The sequence below is a fragment of the Hyperoodon ampullatus genome (genome assembly GCF_949752795.1).
Source record: "Hyperoodon ampullatus genome assembly, chromosome: 2".
NCBI lineage: Eukaryota > Metazoa > Chordata > Mammalia > Artiodactyla > Ziphiidae > Hyperoodon > Hyperoodon ampullatus.
The window spans coordinates 103,608,802-103,629,839 of NC_136915.1; the positions used below are offsets into that span (position 1 = coordinate 103,608,802).

A 21,038-nucleotide genomic window follows, 5' to 3' on the forward strand; every position below is an offset into this window, starting at 1 on the left:
GTGTGTGTGTGTGTGTGTGTGTATGTATACAAACACATACTATTTTTGGAAACATTTAACTATGCCACAACATGTTTTCTTGTTTAGATCGTGAATTCAAGACCAAGATACTCCTGGGCCCTGGTGACTGCTTATCTGAACTGAGGTGTAGTAGTCGGGAGAAAAGAGCTGGAATGTTAGTCTTCTAAATCAGAGCCAGTAATATCACCCCCTCCCCAACTCCCTGCCACTGCGGAGCCATTTATGTGCCGTGTCCTCAGCATCAGATGTATCTCAAAAGTAGAAGAAAACCCTCGGAGGTGCTTTACAGATGGGATTGCTGATGGCTCCGTTAATAGTAGATCAGGAAGCTTCCTTCTGTTTTTTCCTTTGTTTCTGAAGCACCTCGTTTCTGTAGCTCCTATAGACATAAAAGCGAGATCTGCTCTTTCAAGGTTTGTGAGCTTACTAATTGTGTTTCCTCTTTTCAGCTCTATGTGGCCACGGAGGCCATCCTCATTGCGCTGGTCGGGGCCACACCGTCGTACCACTGGGACCTGGCGGAGCTCCTGCCGAACCAGAGCTACAGCAACCGGTCGGCTGGTGAGGACCAGGCGCTCGGGGCCTGGCTCCTGACGGCCAACGGCAGCGAGATGCACAAGCACGTGCACTTCAGCAGCAGTTTCACCTCCATCGCCTCCGAGGTAATGGCAGGAGCAGAGGACAGGCCCTTCTGACCACTGAATGATCCCCCTGGAGCCATTGTTTGGTCTTGTTGATTTAAATTTCAGCTCACCTTCCAATCACTTTATAGTAAATTTGAGAGTTAAAGGAGACTATCCTAAGGAAATACATTGTTCTTCCTTCTTACTGCAAATGGGAGAAGCATGAGTCCTACCAAACTAGTTATAGATGAAGTAAGACATAAACTCCAGAAGAGCCCCATTTTGATTAGAGTATCCTTTTAAAAAGTGAATTAAAGCTTTCATTTCTTTTTCTTTTTTTTTTAAATTAATTAATTTATTTATTCATTGATTTTTGGCTGTGTTGGGTTTTCGTTGCTGCATGCGGGCTTTCTCTAGTTGCCGCAAGTGGGGGCTACTCTTCATTGTGGTGGCTTCTCTTGCTGTGGATCACGGGTTCTAGGTGTGCGGGCATCAGTAGTTGTGGCATGCAGGCTCAGTAGTTGTGGCTCACGGGCTCTAGAATGCAGGCTCAGTAGTTGTGGCGCACGGGCTTTGTTGCTCCGTGGTGTGTGGGATCTTCCCAGACCAGGGCTTGAACCCGTGTCCCCTGCATTAGCAGGCGGATTCTTAACCACTGGCCACCAGGGAAGTCCCCATGTCTTTTTCTTATATCCTCAAAAATTAACAAAGTAAAGAGAGGGAAATGTAATGGCTCATCTATAACATCCAAAGTTGATGTTTAAGTCCAGTCCTGTGTGTAGACTGCATGGGGCACCTTGACTGTACAACATAAAATACAAATGGTACTGCCCAGTGTGGGCAGAAAGCCTTACCTTCAAGGGGACTTTCCTGGTTCTGGTAAGGAGAGCACCGTCTGGGCCAGCCTGAGGTATATAAGCTGAGGATAGATAGTCTGGTGAAGAGAAACCCTGGGATAAGAGGTGCAGGGCCCAGGCACAGCTGGAAAGCACGGGTCCTGGTTGTTAAAGTGTTGAAATACTGTGTGTCCTTTGCCTGCTCCCCACAAGCTATCCATTTGCACACTGACACCCTAGCCCAGTGGCATTTCCATGACAGCGATCCAGTCCTGTTATCCCTCACCCAAAAACCTCCAGTGGTTCTCCCACCACACCCAGAAAACAGTGAAACCCTACATGTTACATTCAAAACCCTTCACCCTCCCCAGCTTGGTCCTGGGTGTACTTTCCAGTCCTGTTCTACACTTCTCTCTGCCTCCCCTGCTTCCCACATGTGCCCTGAGCCCTCAGCCCATACCTGTTACCTGCGTCAGGATGGCCCCAAACACTCACCCTCGCCTCTGCCTGGTGAAATCCTAACCTACCCTCTACTGCTCACTTGACCATTACCTTCCCTGAGAAGTCTTTCCTGACCCACTCCCCAGAGGAAGTAAATACACTTTTGTTTCTGCTCCAGCAACAGTTTGTTTGCATTTATGTGACACACTGTAGTTTGTGGCTCAGCTCTATTTTTTTAAGTCCTTTGAGGTCAGGAACCATATTTTGGTTGTCTTTGTATTTCCATGGCCTTCTGGCCACCACCACAATAACTACCATCACAAGTATCACCACTACTCAGCTATAAAAATAATAAATAGCATTGTGGAATGATGACTGTATGCCAGACATTGTAATATTTTACAGCCCTTATTTCATTTAATCCTCAAAATTTTATGAGGTAAGCATTCTTTTCTGCATTTTATAGATGAAGAAATTGAGACTTCTTGAAGTCAGCTAATAAGGGCAGAGCTAGGATTTGAACCCAGATTTGTCTTAACTCAGAAGCCTATGCTCTTATTATTGTACTTTTTAGGGACCTATCCCATCTAAATTGGTATGCACATCTCTTAGTTCTTTTTTTTTTTTTGCGGTATGCGGGCCTCCCACTGCTGTGACCTCTCCCGTTGCAGAGCACAGGCTCCGGATGTGCAGGCTCAGCGACCATGGCTCACGGGCCCAGCCGCTCCGCGGCATGTGGGATCCTCCCGGATCAGGGCACGAACCCGTGTTCCCTGCATCAGCAGGCGGACTCTCAACCACTGCGCCACCAGGGAAGCCCTCTTAGTTCTTTTTGATAGGTTAACAAAAGCCAAAGAACTTTAAAAGTTATTTTATTTGGAACTAATTTCAAACTGACAGAAATTTCAAGAATAGTTCAAAGAATACCCTTATATCCTTTAGTTTCATCTGTTGTTAGTATTTTACCTCACTGGTGTTACTGTCCTTCTCAATTTTTTAAAACCATTTGAAAGTTGCACATATTGCTGTTCTTTTATACCCAAATACTTCAGTGTGTATTTCCTAAAAATAAGAACATTCTCTTACATAACCACAGTACAATTATCAACTTCAAGAAATTTAACATTGATGCTGCAGTTTTATCGAATCTACTATCCACACCCAGTTTTGCCACTTGACCCAGTAATGTCCTGGATAGTGGTGGTTTTCCCCTCTTGCATTGAATTCAGTTTAGGATCACACACTGCATATAGTTGTCATGGCTTTTTAGTATCTTTTCACCTTCATCCTTTCTGTTTCTTTTATGATACTATACTTTTGAAGAATGCATAATCTCTCCCTTTTTAAAAATAACAATGTTCTCCATTTTGGGTCTGTCTGATGACTCCTCATTCAGGTTATGCATCCACAGTCAGACTAGTACATAAGTAATGTGTGTCCTTGGAGAATCACACGGGAGACACACAATATTCATCTGCCCTTTTTGGGTGATGTTAATTTGACCATCCAGGTATTGCCTGATTTCTCCCCTGTACAGTTTTTTTTTTTTCATTTCAAGAAATAAGTAATCTATGTGGAGTCGAGTCACTTTAAGATTATGCTAAATTACTATTCCTTATCAGAAACCCCTCCCTCCAATTTAGCATCCTTTGATGATTTTTTCATAAACCAAGCTAGACTATGATGGTTACAAAATGATGAATTCTTAACTCTAGTGCTTCCTCTACATTTGCCAGTTGGGCTTTTTTTTTTTTTAATTTAGGTATAATTGACATATAACATTATAGTAGTTTCAGTTGTACAACATAATGATTTGCTATTTCTATCACTGTGAAAAAACTCACCATATCAAGTCTAGTTAACATTCCTCACCATACCTGGTTACAAAATTTTTTTTTCCTTCTGATGAGAACTTTTAAGATCTATTCTCTTTGGAACTTTCAGATGTGCGATACAGTATTAACTGTGGTCACCCTGCTGTACGTAACATCCCTGTGACTTATTTATTTTATAACTGGAAGTTTGTACCTTTTGACCCCCTTCACTCATTTCAGCTACCCCCTCACCTCTTGCCTCTGGCAACTACAGTCTGTTCTTTATGTGTCAGAGCTTCATGTTTTGTTTTTTGTCTTCTTAGATTTTGCTGTAAGCAACAGCCCTTTCTCCTTCCTTGTCCATCTGTCTGCCTGTCTGTCTCTATCTCTTCCTCTTCATCTCCCTCTTCTTTTATCTGTCTCTCTATCTCTCCATCTCTCTATCTCTCTGTCATTAGTATGTACTAGTGGATTCCTAGTCTTTTCAATAATTTATAATTTATTACAGCTTTTAATTATTTTGGTGCTTAAATTATCCCCAGTTTACCAGTGGGAACCTCTTCAAGCTTACTTGTGTCTCCATTTTTTTAATTAAAGTTTTTATTTTGAGATAATTGTAGATTTACATGCAGTTGCAAGAAATAATACAGATAAATTCTGTGAATACTTTGCCCAGTTTTCCCCAATGGTAGCAGTTTGTAAAATCATAATATACTATCACAGCCAGGATAACGACATTGATACGGCTAAGACACAGAACATTTCCATCACCACAAGGATCTGTTACCATATATATTTATATATAGACACACCCACTTTCCTCCCTCCCCAGCACTGTCTAATTTCCCTGGTAACCACTAATCTTTTCTCCTATACTTTAATTTCATCATTTCAAGAATATTATAAAAATGGAATCATACATGTAGCCTTTTGGGATCAGCACTTTTTTTTTCACTCAGCATAATTCTCTACAGACTCATCTAGGTTTAATTATATTACTTTAGTTATACAATAAGTCTTATGTGCAGGTAGATTGTTTCCTCTCACTTTATTCCTTTTCAAGATTGTTTTAGTTCCTTTGGCTTTTCATATAGAATTGGTGTTAGTCCTTTAAACATTTGGGAGAATTCTCCAATAAAATCATCTGGGTCTTTAGTTTTCTTTTTCGGGAGTTTTAAAATTATGAATTCAATTTCCTCAAAAGTTATAAGACTATTTAAATGACCTCTATTGTGTTGTGAGTTGGGGCAGTTTGTGATTTTCAGAGAATTGGTCCATTTCATCTAAGTTTTCAAATTTATGTGTGTAGCGTTGTTCATTGTATTACTTTATTATCCTTTTGATGTCTGCAGAGTCTGAAATGATATCCCCTTTTATTACCTGATACTGGTGATTTGTGTCCTTTCGTATTTAGTTACTCATCTGTCCTATAGAGTTTTGTTAATTTTACGGTTCTTTTTAAAGAACCAACATTCTGTTTCATTGAACAATCAAGCATAATTTAGAAAACTCAAGAGGAGAAGGAAAGTCTGTTGTATTTACCCCTATTTTTTCTTACATTGTTTTTTCTTCCTTCCTAATATTCTGAAGTCCCTTATTTTATGTTTTCTTTCTTTTTAGAGAACTTTCATTAGCCATTGTTTTAGGGTAGTTCTGATGGCGACAAATTCTTTTAGTTTACCTTTATCTGAGAATATCTTGGTTTTCCCTTCATCTCTTGTTTTCACTACTTATAAAATTCTTGGTTGACAGTTCTTTTTCTTCAGCATTTAAAAACTCCTGTGCTGGGCTTCCCTGGTGGCGCAGTGGTAGAGAGTCCGCCTGCTGATGCAGGGGACACAGGTTCGTGCCCCGGTCTGGGAGGATCCCACATGCCGCGGAGCGGCTGGGCCCGTGAGCCATGGCCGCTGAGCCTGCGCGTCCGGAGCCTGTGCTCCGCAACGGGAGAGGCCACAACAGTGAGAGGCCCGCATACCGCAAAAAAAAAAAACAAAAAAACTCCTGTGCTACTTCCTTCTGGCCTTTATGGTTTGTGACGAAAAATATGGTGTTATTTGAATTTTTTTTCCCCTATAGGGAAGGTGTCATTTCTCTCTTGCTACTTTTAAGGTTTTTTTAGTCTTTAGTTTTTAAAAGTTAGATTGTGATGTTTCTTGGTATGGATTTCTTCAGGTTTATCTTATTTGGGGTTTTCTGAGCTTCTTGTATCTTCAGGTTTATATCTCTTAAATTGGGAGATTTTCAGCTGTTATTTGTTCATGTACTCTTTTTTTTTTTTTTTTTTTTTTAGTACTTCCCTCTTTCTCCTTACCCTCTAGAACTCCAGTGACAAAAATGTTAATTCTTTTGTTCTAGCCCCACAGATCCCTGAAGGTTTGTTTATTTTTTTTTTTCAGTCTATTTTATCTTTGTTTTCAGATTGGGTATTTCCTGTTGTTGTGTTTTCAAGTTTACTGATTCTTTCCTCTATTCTGCTGTTGAATCCATTCATTGTATCTTTTAGTTTAAAATTTTCTATATTTTTTTTATATATCCTCTTTCTTTGTGGAGACTTTATCTTCGTTGAGTCTTTTTATTTTGTCATCTATTTCAAGCATGTTTACAAGTGCTTATGATGGCAGCTCTAAAATCTTTGTCAGTTATTTCTATCATCTCAGTGGTTGTCTTTTTTCATTCTACTTTGAGATTCTTCTAATTCTTGGTATGAGAGATTTTTTTTGTTTGAAACCTGAAGTTTGGGGGATTAGGCTAAGAGATACTGTGTCTTATTTAAGCCTTCTGTTTTAGCTGGCTTTCTATGACACTGCTCTGGCACAGGAAGAAGGGAGGGGTGTTTCATTACTACCAGGCAGTGAAATCCAGTCTCCCCACGTGGTCTCCACTGACACTTGTGGTGGTGGCAATGGTGGTACTGGGGCAGGAGGGAGGGGAGCTTTGGCAGGAATGAAAGTGCTGGCTCCTACCTGTCTTTTGTGACACCACCTGGGTGGGGTTGGGTGGAGCAACTCATTACTGCCTGACCAGGTGGAAGCCTCAGTTCCCCACTTCGACTTTGCTGGTGTAGATGGGGTTGGAGCCCCAGTTGGTAGGTTTATTCGTTTATTTTTTTGTGGTGGTAATTGGCCAGAATAAAACAGTGATTGCCCAAAAGTCTTTTGTCTTGCTGGGCTGCCCCTCTCCTGGGCCTTTTGCTAGAGAGCAGACCTCACTGGGACTTCTTTTGTGGCTCCTCTTAGCATTTCTAAGTCGCTGGCTTCTCCAGTACCCAGTCTGGGTGTGTGAGGTAAAGGGAAACCCAGGGAACTCACCACTGCACCATTCCTTGAGTCCCAAGGTCCTTAGCTGGTCTTCTCTCCACCTTTCAGAGTTAATGTTTATTTTATGTATAATGTCCAGGATTTTTAGTAGTACATAGTGGGGGAAACAAGGAAAAGTACATCCGAAAGAGTTCCTGGACCCAATTCCAGCAAGCAGTTCTCGGATGCCAGCAGTATGTGCGAGAATTCAGCTCAATTCTGATACTATCTACCCAGAGATAGAATGGAATTCCACAGGTAAAGGGCTCAGTTCCACAAGACTGCCCTCTACTTCAGATGCCAGTCACAAACACAGGTTGTTACCGGTGCTTCTGACCATCTGACTATAAATCAGAAGTTCCCATGCCTCCTCTTCAGGCTCAGTTAATTTGCTAGAATGGATCATAGAACTCAGGAAAAAACCGTTTACTTACTAAATTACTGGTTTATTATGAAAGGATATTAAAGGATACGGAACAACAGCCAGATGAAGAGCTACATAGGACAGAGCATGGGGAAACAGTGCAGAGCTTCCACGCTCTCTGAGTGCCACTCTCCCCAATCTCCACATGTTCACCAGCCCAGAAGCTCTCCAAACACCCTCCATTTGGGTTTTTATGGAGGCTTCATTACATAGGCATGATTGATTAAATCATTGGCCGTTGGTGATTGATTTAAATTCCAGCCCCTCTCCTCTCCCTAGAGTTTGGCGGGAGGGATGGGGGTTGAGAGTAAAAGATCTAACCCTCTAATCACATGGTTGGTTCCCCTCCAGCCTCCACTCTTGGGTGGGACCCAAAGTCACGTTCCCTGAGGCAGTTTTCAGGAACTAAGGACGAGACAATTATCCCATTGCCCTTAACCTAAGCTCAGGAATTCCAAGGGTTTTGGTAGTGGTGAGCCAGGAACTATGAATGGAGACCAAATATACGTGACAAATATATCTGCATCTGGTCATCTGAATGACCAAATATATATTTCTCCTCTAAATCACAATATCACAGTATGTTTGCTCCTATGTTTAGCCTAATTTTTATATTCATGTTTACTCTGTCTTCCTGGAGCTGAAAGTCCTGTGTCCTCTTGATGTGTCCATCTTTTATTTTATTTTTTTAATTTTTCTGAGCACTTCGAAAATTTGTGACGTAACTTAGTAGTCCAGGTTTATCTTGCATCTCCCTACTCCAACTGTGGGATTAGGTATTTCTCCAAAAAGCCCTGGTTCTATTTATTGCCCCCATAGGATTTTGAAATGGGTGAGAGCCATCGGTCTGCTTTCCAACAAATCCATTAAACACATTATAATGAAAGTGGATCTCAAACCAAATTCTGCCACATGTATAAAATGAACTTATTAACTTATTAAGTCAATTCTTATTCTCAAGGAAGCTCAAAATAAACTATCTTGCAGGCTTTAGAAGTCTAAGCTCTGCTTTTATAGGTGTTCTGTACACTGCTTGTATGGCAGGTCGCTACAGGAAAACCCCAGTTTTCCGTAGTCAGGGTACTATGGAAAATAGTACTTCCCATCAGCTTCAAGCACATGGAAACTTCCAGAGTTCATATTGGCTCAGGACCAAGGAGGGGTTTTAACCTAGGGCACCACCCCTATAGATAGAGTACAGAATACATTGGATTATCTCAAAAATTCATGGAAGGGTAGTGAGTGTCTCTAAAATATGTTGAGCTAATCTGTGTATCTTGAATGTCTTTAATTTCACTAGGGATAGCCTATTTTTTATATTCATCATTGCTAGTCAACAGGCCACTATTTTAATCAAGAATAAGCAAAGCACCCATTGTTGACAGAGACAATGATTACAGAAGCCCTTGTAGTAGCTCCCTCTGGAGAATGGGCTTTCTGAAGGGAAGGCCAGCTGACCACCAGTGGACAATGCAACCTTAATGAGAATGCTCGTAGTACCAGGGTGAAAACTTGACCTAACATTGATACAGAATATCCCACTGAACGTGCTTAATACTTTAAAGTAAATTAGGTAACATAGCAGCACTATGCTTCAGCATCACAGACACTCAGCAAATTTCAGTAGAATTGAATTAAATGAATACTTAGGAAATCTGTGATTAGGAGCCCTTTTAGATATCACTGGAGGGACACCATTCTTAGCAAATGTCATTGAGCAATGACTACTTGCCCAATGCCAGAGAAAGCCTTGATACAGAGAAGGAGAGTGCTGTCAGACACTATGCTCTGGGACGGCAGGAATGGGCACCCTGGTCACCAGCTCCTCTCCTGTGCTGGCACCTGGGAGGCTCACCCTTAACACTGCTTGACTGGAGGCTGAATATGGAGGGAAGGGAGCCCTGAGGGCTACTACTCCCAAGACAAAGAGTTGGTAGATGCAGGAGAAATGGAATTAGATAGCTTCCGCAGCAAGTGCTGAAGGTCTGTAAAGCAGCTCAGAGAAAGAGGAGATAAAGGGCTAAGATGGCCCTTACCTGACCTACCTGTGATAGTAGCCTCAGGCCCCTCTTCTTATTACCACTGCGTGTGTAAGGTGAGTGACTGTCTCTCCTGAAATCTGTCTTTATCAGACAGACTGGAACTCTGTGTCTACCTGCGTGCTTTCCTTCCTTCCCTCCTCCTTTTCTCCCTCCTTGTTTCCTGTATCCCTCTGTCTCTGTCATTTCGTCTTTCTGAATCTGTTTCTCTCTACCCCTAGCTCTCTCCATCTCAGTTTCTGTCTCTCTGTATTTATCCCGTTTCTTCATCTCTGTCTTTCTCTGTGTCTCTGTCTCACTGGCTGTCTCTGAATTGCCTTTCCGCCTCTTTCTCTGATGTTTCTGTCTCTGTCTCTCTGTGTATATCTCCATGTGTCTTTCTCTTTTTCATTTTCTTCCCTGCCCTCTCTCCGTCTTCCTGGTTACTCGCCTGTCCTCTTTCTCATTCCCACCTATGTTGCTCCACTGAGATACGTATACTTGCATATACCGTTATCCATCTTGATTATACATATACCACTATAGATTTATAAGTACACGATACTTCCCCCCCACCCCATGGTATAGAAGCACACATTATGTTCCCATGCCATCAGAAGGTCAGACAGTTCTCCACCTCCGAGGTGTGTCTCAAGGCGCAAACATCCCCTGTGCAGAAAGTGACCTTCAGTCTCCAGCAGGTGCTCCAGAGCTATGCGTGGGGGATAGGGGGCCTGCCCAGCTGCACAGCTGGTTGATATCAATGTGCCGCTCCATGGGTTCTCCAGGGGATGTTCCGTGGAGAGTCTGGGGTCACGGTTTAGGATGAATTCTCTTGGAGCATCCTGGATTCTCAACCGGCTGCTCCCAGCCTGTGTGGGTTCATGCTTGCAAGGGTGGCTGTGGCCTGCCTGCCCTGGTGATGGAGGAGCACGGGTGGCATCACCGGCTGCACAGTGGGACAGAAGTCCACAGTCCCCACAGGCTCCTCAGCTGCAACGAGACTGTTGCATACTTGGCAGAGAGTTTGTGGGTGAGATGATGAGTCTTGTAAGAGTTATTAGGTAGAGGCGAGTGAAGAGGCAGATAACCGTGACTACTTCCCAATGCCCTCTCGTGTGAGAGGCCCCCTTCCAGGGGCCTTCCACGTGTGCTGCTTATTTACTCCTGCCAACAGCCCTACCCTGTAGATTAAACAACTGACGTGTAGAGAATTTTTTAAATTGCCCTAAGTCACATATTTAATAAGCCACTGATCTGGGACTCAATGGGCCAGCCCATATTCTTCCCATTACACCAGTGATTTTCAAACTCTTTTTTTTTCTCTTAACAAACAGAAGCCTTTAGTTTTGAATGGCGCCTCAGTTGGCATTTCAGTATGAAAAGAGCTGGGCGCTGTGCGGCTGTCACTGAAGAGGAACAGAGTCCAGGGTGCAGCACTCTGCCGCCAGCAGCCAGCCCTGCCAGCTGCACAGGCCCTTCCGTGGGGAGCAGGGCAAGAGCTCAGCTCTGCCTGGGAGGAGTGGACGGGAGCGTGAGTGCATGGATCAGTGAGAGTGAAGGTTAGCAGGGTGACTGTGGGTGATAGCACATGGTGCACACACATTGGGTTGAAAGCTAAGCAAAGTAGATGCTCACCTCCCCCAGCTGCCAGTTGCCTGCTTGAAATTGCCTCCTACAGAGCGAATTCTAAGGGAGAAGGGCAAACAATCGTAATGTTTGTATCGCGGCTTGCAAATGAAAAATATGACTGCTCAGGTTCAGAGTAGCTGGGTGAGTTAGTGTCACGGTTGGTGAATGGAGGAGCGTGGCCACTGATTTCCGTGGCCTTTCTACAGTGGCATGTGACAGAGGCAGGGAGGAAGGCAGGGAGTCAGCCCACTTAGGAATCTGTCACGGGCTTGTCTTCTCTAAAGTGATGGGACTCTCAGGATATTTGTATCCAGCTCACAAGGATCCTGGCTAGCGGTCCCACACAAACAAATCACACAAGTACTACAGAAGTAGTAACGATTCAGTTCAGCTTTCATAATTGTCAAGCCCAAATAAACTTACAGGTGTCCTGATCTAACCAAAAATAACAAAGAATCAAATAAAACAAGCAACAACTCCCATGCCCCTCGGCGGTTCGCCTGCATGTTCACAACTCAGCAGCCTGCCGCCCTGGTGTTCCTAGCGTCACCACATCTCTTTGCATATGTCCACATAGACCCAGCACGAGGCTTGTCTGCTTTGCATTTTTAGTGCAGAATCTCATGTCTCCCCTGAAGTCATTTTATTTCGAGGTACAAATAAAGTGTCCCCCCCCCGTGTGCCCTCCTCTCCAGCGCTCAGAGTGTGTGAGTTCCACACAGGTTCACACACTCCACTTCTCCCTAGGACGTCAGAGCCCCAGTCGGGTGGTGTTCCAAGTCCGGGAGTGGTTTGGCGCCGGTGGTATGGGTGGCGTCCAGGTTTCCTGCTGCCGCTACCAGAATGACAAGAGTTAGCAGGGAAGCCGCAGCAGAGGGCAGAATAATGAGATGATGATCGAGGGGCAGCGGTGCCAGGAGGGATGGCAGCGTCGGCCGCGCTTCAGCCAGTGTCCTTGAGGAGCTGCTGCCCTCTAGGCTCACTCCCAGTCGCATTCCCCTTTATTATGGTGGAGTGAGTGCAGCCCCAGCCAAACCCTCCACTTGGTTGCTTAGCATTACTTTAATTTTGCTTACTGCTCTAGTCTTTCAATTGTTCCTTCAAATTTCCAAAGTGGTAGTATTAAAAGCAGCCCTCAAACTTTGCCGGTAAGTTGGTAAATATCCTTAGTATACAGTCTGTGTATGTAGATAATACATGTTTCATATTGAAATTATTCGGTATAAAATGAGAGTTAAAAAAATTATAAAGTCTTATTGACTTCTCATATTAAATTCCTGAAAATAAATATCAAGATAGAGTCTACAGAACTCTATAGTTTAAGGAGATTGTCTTAAAAATACACATTTGAAAACTCCTACCCGCTACCTTATTACATTCAGGTCAGGCCTTGCAGAAGTTATTCATGGAGGGTTTTGGGGAAGGGTGAATGAAAGGTTATGTAGATGTGATTAACTTGGTATTAATGCAAAAAAACCCCTCTAATCTAGGAGTCTTGACTACTTTAAAATGAGCTAATAGCCATTGGGGTGAATTTATGTAGCAAATTGCTGTCTGCTGTATTCAAATTATTCCCTGAGCTCTGACTCATTCAGAAAGCACCAAATATCATGGAGACACACAATTATCATGCTTAATTAATGTTTGCAACCAAAAAGAGTAAGATTGGAATCTTTAATATCATTGTGGATATTGAAGAACTGAAATTGACTGATTATTATCTTGAGATTAATATATTTTCCCCAAGCCATACCCTGGGGTCAAAAGACAGAGTATTAAAACTATTTGAAAAATTCACTGCAATAATTGCTTTAGGGGCTAATTTTTTTTAATGTCTTGCTTCCTTACTCCTGTACTACTGATTGTTATAGGCTGCACACTTCACCCATTAAGTGGTAATTCAGAGTGACAACTACATTGAAATGAAGCAAGTTAGTTAATCACCATGAAACTGTTCCTGAACTACCCTGTCCAAGTCCTCCCTAATCACAGGAGGCTTCTGACGTAGAAGGAAGATTTTCCTGTACGAAGCCATAAGTATTTTTATGGGACATAGAGAACAGCGGAGGGCTGAAGTTTGGCTGGAATTGTTGCCAGAACCATTCAGAATTTTTCTCAGAACAGTAACCAGGGCACTGGTTGTGCAGAGCCCTGGGGGATGCACTGCAAGGGTGTGGGGAAAGCTACTGTCTGATCCAGCCCTGCAGCCTTGAAATACTGACACGCGGGGAGTCAGTCTGGTTCGGGCTCTGGTGCTGGTGATCTGACTTAGTTTTCATCAAAGCAGGACTTTGGGCGAAAAGGAGCTCGATCAATAACACGTGCCCAGTCGTCTTTGCCCATTTTCATTGGCCCACTGGTCAGCCTGCGGAAGCTGCTTTAGTCTTTGTTTTTCTTTATGGTCAGGCAGGCTACACCCCTGAGTAGCCATGGGTTCTGTCCCCCCTTCCAGGGGAGGCTGAGTTGGGACTAGTGACCTCCTCTGGGCTCGTGAGCGAGTGTGCCTTTTGGAAGAGACACAACAGCCAGATGGGGGGCTTGGGTGCCCCTCTCCAACCTGCTGCAGCTACTGCCTGGCTTGTGGGCTCACTGATACTCTGTATCATCTGTGGCAAAGTTCTTAGCCCTGCGAGATCCCCGTGCTTCTAGTGGGGTATCTGTGGACCAGTGAAAGTGCTTTCAGGGCCACACCGCTTCAATCACTCGGGCATTGGGAAGTAGATGTTTCAATGGCATAGATTTCGCCTTTACAGCTTTTTCAGCCACGTTTCCAGAAAACTGCCATAGTTATGTTTCTCCTTATCTTTCTTTCTCATTAATGTAGGGCTAAAGATGAAACTAAAGTGTTCCATTTGTCAGATTGGCTCTAGGAGGAAGGAAAACCCCTCAAATTCCAAATGTCCCTCACATTCCCTTTTACGAGAAAGCCATTCAGTGACTCCAAGGAAAAGATGACGAGCTAGATAGTTTTCCGGGTGTATGTAAACTTACAACTTGATGCTTGAAGTCGTGACATTGAGATAGTGTATATGAAGATGGCTGTAAGACTCTAGCATTCACTCTTATTGCATAGATAGTTCAGCAAATATTTAATTTGTGCTGGCACTGCCACGTAAGCACTTGGGATATAAATATGCCCTTAGGAAACTCAGCATCATAGGGGAAGAGACAAGTAAACATATAATTCACCATACGTCACAGCAGAAGCAAAAATAGGAGAGAAGGCAGAAAGGACAGAGTGGTGAGCCCTGCTTCCTGAGTCAGGCAGGACTTCACAGGAGGAGGAAGGGTGAATAGGAGCTCATTAGGGGATGAGGCGGGGTTGGGGACAGGCGTCGGGGGCAGGGGCACAGCCCTCAGGAAGAGTAGTCAGTTTCTGTAAGGTAGCAGGCTTCTGGAAAGGTGGAGTGAGTAATGTTTGTTTTCCTTTGGGGAGTGTGCCCTCCCTAGGCGGCTGCAAGGCATGGTCCTACATTATTCATGTGTGGCTAATGCAGAATCATTCACCTACTGATGGCCAAAGCTAGGAAGACGGGAAGGGCACAACCTCCTTGAGGGAGGGAAATGACCCACGCTTGAGAAAGCTTAGGGGAAAGGGCTTTTATTTACCATGCACCGCCCCTTCCATTAGAGAGGTCTCTGGTTATAGCATGTTTCTCAACCCCTGTTCCATGAAATGTCACCATACATTAGTGGGGGACATGGCGGGTGGGGAGGGGGAGAAATGGGCAGCTCAGGTCACAAGGGAAAACTGAAGCAGAGACAGACAAATTCATGACATTGACAGCCAATGAGAAGTTGCTCAGAGCAGAGGCTGGATGTGTGTCTAAGGGTCCTTCTTGCTCCAAAGAAGTCTTCCTAATATTCATGACCAACTTAAGAAACATCTCTTATAATCTGCGTTCTAGGCCAGTGGGGAAGGATAAGGCAGCACAGGACTATTCAGCGGAGAAAAGAAAAGAAAGCAACCTGGGGATGGTTTGTTTGTGTCCATTTGGCTACACCAGGGTGTCAGATAGACAGTAAGTAAAGGATAAAAGTTCAATTAACACACCATTGTAAAGCAATTACACTCCAATAAAGATGTTAAAAAAAAAGTTCAATTAAAAGTCAGAAATTTTATTAAGTATTTGTATTTAAAGCATACACTGTAGAATGAACTAAATCTACTCCAAAAAATGAGTAAATAAATAAACAAAACCAACTTGGAAGTTGATTTTAAAATTAATTATTCACATCTCCTCATGCCCAGCCTTTTCCTTGTCATTTCCCAAGCACCCAGGCCACGGAACCTTCACTTCATATTTGACATGCCATCTTCCTTTTCTCTTTTCCCTCTCCTTTCTGCCTACCCCTGGTTCTGTTACCCTAAGCCACAAGGACCTTCTTACTTCTAGTATTTCTTCTAATATTCAGTTGATTTTTTCCATAGCTTCCTGAATGGAACACATGCTAAAAAATAGAAAGTCTTTACCCAGCATATTGTAATTTCTGTGCTCAAATATACTGTTATATCACTAGTTAGCTCCAGAATTCTAAGACTTAACTAATTCAAACATATGGAGCTCAAAGAAGATTTTGAGGCAGATGTCTTGGTGTTAGGGCCAGAATCCACTGCTTGTATGATTGTGTCTGAGCTGCAGTTTGTATCATCTATAAAATGGAAATAATAAATATCTATTTTAAAAGGTGGTTGTTTTGGATTAGAGGAGAATATTATATGAAAGTTGGATGGTTATTAATTATTTGGTTCGAAGTGGCATACTCCCATTTGACATATCTTTTTTTTTTTTTTTTTTTTTGCGGTACGCGGGCCTCTCACTGTTGTGGCCTCTCCCACTGCGGAGCACAGGCTCCGGACACGCAGGCTCAGCGGCCATGGCTCACGGGCCCAGCCGCTCCGCGGCATGTGGGATCCTCCCGGACCGGGGCACGAACCCGTGTCCCCTGCATCGGCAGGCAGACTCTCAACCACTGTGCCACCAGGGAAGCCCTGCAATCCATTTTAAAGCAATAATTAATTTTTTCAAATTATATTTCTGCCATGTCAGAAAAAAATGATTTGATTTGTGACAGTTCCTTAAAGTTTAAGGTTTGATGATTTCAAGGGAGATGCTTAAAACATATTTTGTTACCACCTTATCTCAAGCTTCACTCAATCTGTGGTTGATCTAGTCCATACTAGTGGTGTCAGATAATGCTTGCTCATGGGTGAGTCAGCCTTAGTATATCCGGCTTGAATCTGTTCTGTTCTCTGAGGTCTCCACCTTGTCCAGCTGGCCTGGATCACTGTAATGACCTTGAAAGATCTTCCCACACCCATGCTTACAGTTACTCTTCCATTCTCTGAATTGCAGCTAGAGCAACTTTTCTTTTTTTTTTTAAATTTATTTTCTTGAAGTATAGTTGATTTACAGTGTTGTGTTAATTTCTGCTGTACAGCAAAGTGAGTCAATTATATATATACATATATATATATACCTTCTTTTTCATATTCTTTTCCATTATGGTTTATCACAGGATATTGAATATAGTGCCCTCTGCTATACAGAAGGAGCTTGCTGTTTATCCCTTCTATATATTATAGTTAGAGCAACTTTTCTTGACATACACCAATACTTTATCCCTTTTTGAGAGATGCCATTTATTCTTAGCCTCTAAGCAGTAAGAATCCTAATATTAAACAAAAACCTCCCAGATGCTTCCTTAATACCCGGTCAATAGTTACTGTCTCAACTCTTTGCTTCTGCTTGCCTGCCTTTTTTCCCTCTTTAAGAGCTGGAAGGCCTAGCATGGCACCTGGCTCTGTACTCGAACCCATATTTGCCATATTTATGTTCCTTTCGTCTTTTCTTTTCAAGGCACCTGCTCTTGGTGTCAGTCCCCAGTTGTGCCCGATTTTCTCTCAGGTGTGCTTTCTTTAGATGAGTGAATGATTGTACCAGTGCTTTTAATGCTAGGTTCCTTATATCCTTTTTGAAAATACAGTATGATAAGTGAACTTAAGAACTCAATATAGTGATTGTGGTAAGCATATGAACAAAAATACAGATGTTGGTTATGAAACACAAATAGATTTAGCTATAGCTAGGTCAAACTGAGGCACTGAAAATATTTTGTCTTTACATTCTTCCTTTTCTGTTAATGTATGGGAAAAGAAAAGTAGATTTCCTGCTTTTTCAATTTGCAAGTGATTTTTCAATTTGAAGTGAAATAGTATAAAAAGGAACATTCTGCAGCTTTAGAATTTGGCTTGTCATTAAAAATAATAGGAGAGGGCTTCCCTGGTGGCGTAGTGGTTGAGAGTCCGCCTGCCGACGCAGGGGACACTGGTTCGTGCCCTGGTCTGGGAAGATCCCACATGCCGCGGAGCGGCTGGGCCCGTGAGCCATGGCCGCTGAGCCCGTGCGTCCGGAGCCTGTGCTCCGCAACGGGAGAGGCCACAACAGTGAGAGGCCCGCGTACCCCCAGAAAAAAAAAAAAAAGAAAAAGAAAAATAATAGGAGAGTCATCACTTAAATCTCTAGCCAATTAAGGGTTTGAGTGACTTATAAATTTATGATTTTTAAAATGTAAAGCCTCATAAAGAACACATGTTTCAAGAATGTCACAGTCATCATATTTAGGTTTCTTATAGTTTAATTTCTGGTATCCTGATGGTATCCTGGTTTGGGTTTTACCTTGTTACTAAGTATTGACCAAAGGGACAAGAAAATAACCTAGTAATTGAGTCTAGCCTGGTGGGTGACCTCTTTCTAAAACTGTAAAAATAGGTCATCCCCTAATACGTTTTCTCAAATACTGTAGGGATCACTCTCCTAGTGTATTATTGATGTATTTTGTCTGAGCTTTGATGAAATGAAACTCCTTAGATCATATAGTAGGTATGTGATAAGTATGTAAACTATATTTGGAAAGTTTTTAATATTGAAAACTAGACAAAACATTGAAACCAAAATTGCACAATATTAGGGCACGGGGAATGTGGAAAGTGTATTGTAAACACATTGTCATAAGTGCTTGACTTGGCATTCCTGGGTCAGCCATCCCCAGTTCACCTACATCTGTCAGTGAGATCTCTTGGATTCCATTTTTCACATTTTCTAATTTGCTTTTTTAAAATCTGGCAGTGCTTTTCAATTTTTCTATCAGTTCCTGCATGTATTACAGAAGAAGTAGGAAGATGCATTAGCCCAGCCAACATTGACCTGAAGAAAAACTACTAGAAAGTACTTTGACACTTAGAACTGGCAGCCTAAGAATTAGAATTTGAAATTTGCTGGTCAAACATTCCTTGGGCTATGTCTTCCTAAATTTGCCATCCATGTTGATAGTTATCCAGTTGCTAGAAGGATAGTATTAAAGCCTTTTTGATGAGTTTGAGAAGTTCTGCAAATGGTTCACGGGATAGTTGATGATGGAGCAGCCACGTTGACCTCTCCTTATTGATCAAACACAAAACCAATCAGTGTGAGCCTGAACCTCTTGGCCATGTAAACAGACCAGCAGAATTGAGGTGCAGGATAGTCAAAGCTAAACTTGCAGGCCAGATTTTAAAGGCATGAAAGCACCAAAACAAACGCTAAGAATATGAAAGACATAAAAGCAAGTATTTGAACTCCAGGGTGTTAACAAGGCCTAATTGTACTTGTTTTTTATTGACCATTGTAAGAGAAGGGATATAGCCCTGTGACAAATGCAGCCCTGTCTTCTCTAGGCCAACCTAATATTTAATATTTGATTCATTTTTCAACCTGGAAAAATACCCTCATATGCATTCCTTGTACGTTGAAAATTCTGTCACAGGACTATCCATACATCCAAAATAAGTTAATATGGGCTTCCCTGGTGGCGCAGTGGTTGATAGTCTGCCTGCCGATGCAGGGGACATGGGTTCGTGCCCAGTCCGGGAAGATCCCACATGCCGCGGAGCGGCTGGGCCCGTGAGCCATGGCCGCTGAGCCTGCACGTCCGGAGCCTGTGCTCCGCAACGGGAGAGGCCACAACAGTGAGAGGCCCGCGTACGGCAAAATAAGTTAATTTTTCACAAAACAGAATTTCTCCTTCAAATTCTGAACCTCTTTTAATCATTTTATGTGAAACTTTAAAATGTATTTTACCATTTCCTTTACATATCCTTAAATCAGGGCTTCTTAACATGACTTAAGCTTTTTTGATGACTCAGGCCATACTTCCTATAGTGTTTGGTAACTGGAGGCCTTGCAGAGGTTGAAGAATGTTTGGAGTAGGGGTACTGGAGGAAGTGGGTGGAAGTCTAGGGAATGGGCTGTTCAAAATCAAGATTTTAGAGGTGATACTGTTGTCGAGGATGACAAGGTCCAGGGCAGGAATTCTTAACCTGATTGCCTATGAGAATCATCTGGAGAACTTAAACACATATGCAGTGCCTGGGCTCTACCGCAGTGTTGTCAGGGACCCCGCCTTTGACTTCACTGTCACTAACAAGTGACCCTCTTCATCATGGCCTCAGGTAGAGCTCCAGCTTTTTTTCTTTTTCTTTTTCTTTTCTATACACACATTATCTTTTTATTTTTTAATTTTTTAAAATTATAGTTGATTTACAATGTCATTAGTTTCAGGTGTACAGCAGAGTGATTCAGTTTTACATATACATATATATATATATATATATTCTTTTTCAGATTCTTTTTCCTTATAGTTATAACAAAATATTGAGTAGAGTTCCCTGTGCTATACAGTAGGTCCTTGTTGGTTACCTATTTTATATATAGTAGTGTGTATATGTTAATCTTATCCTCCTAATTTATCCCCCGCCTTCCCCCTTGGTAACCAGAAGTTTGTTTTCTATGTCTCTGGGTCTATTTCTGTTTTGTAAATAAGTTCATTTATATCTTTTCTTTTTCAGATTACGCATATAAGTGATATCGTATGGTATTTGTCTTTCTCTGTTTGACTTACTTCACTTAGTATTACAATCTCTGGGTCCATCCATGTTGCTACAAGTGGCATTATTTCATTCTTTTTTATGGTTGAGTAGTATTCCATTGTATTTATATACCACATCTTCTTTATCCATTCATTTATTGATGGATATTTAGGTTGCTTCCATGTCTTGGCTATTGTAAATAGTGCTGCTGTGAACATAGGGGTGCATGTATCTTTTCAAATTATGGTTTTCTCCAGATATATGCCCAGGAGTGGGATTGCAGGATCATATGGTAACTCTGCTTTTATGTTTTTAGAGCTCCAGCTTTCAAATGGGCATTCTAAGCAGTAGGGTAATAGAAATAAAGAAGGGGAAAAGGGCTGATCAGCCATCTCTTAAGACCTGTTCCTGGAAGCTGCCACATGATGCTTCTGCTTACATTCATTGTGCAGAACTTGGTAACGTGGCCATCCTAATTGTCAGGGATATTGGGAAATTTATGCCCAGCTAAACATTCTCTTCCTATGGAAGAAAGGAAGAGTGGCTATTTCCAAATGGGCTAGATTCTCTGCCCCAGAAATGTAGTAGGTTACACAGTCTAATGATGTGATCTTCACACGAGCCGACAATTTTGAAGTTTGGTTATCTCTCCCATCTCAGGTTCTCAGGTCCATGGGTGTAAAAGGAAAAACAGCCTCCAGTTGAGAGGGATCTGGTTCAATGAGTGATTTCCTCTGGGGACAACCAAATTTCAATAAGGGCAAGAATGGAAAGTACAGAGGAGTTAAAGAAATAGGGGGATTTCCTGATGGTGACATTATTTCACTACCTACCATCCTCCTATGTCTTCTTTGTCTCCTTAACCAGCATGTATTTTGTTATTATAATAAACACTCCTTTGCAAATCCCTGCAACTTCCTGGTACCTCTCTCCCTGTGGAATACTCCTGGGAACCCCCCAGCTCCCCACCTTCTCCTCACAAAATGGATAAGTACAAAACTCAAGTGTGCATTCGGTATGGCAGT

At 42.5% G+C, this 21,038-nt stretch overlaps 1 protein-coding gene across 1 annotated transcript in view; it reads left to right on the forward strand.

Annotated features, from left to right (window-relative positions):
* The window catches only part of SLC22A15 (solute carrier family 22 member 15), a gene marked incomplete at its 5' end in the record, with an annotated part of 79,454 nt that overhangs the window by 12,674 nt on the left and 45,742 nt on the right, over positions 1-21,038 (forward strand). The window contains one exon of the mRNA XM_079698583.1: positions 471-683. Coding sequence (XP_079554709.1) covers positions 471-683 — 213 coding nt within the window. The remainder of the gene's footprint in view (positions 1-470; positions 684-21,038) is intronic.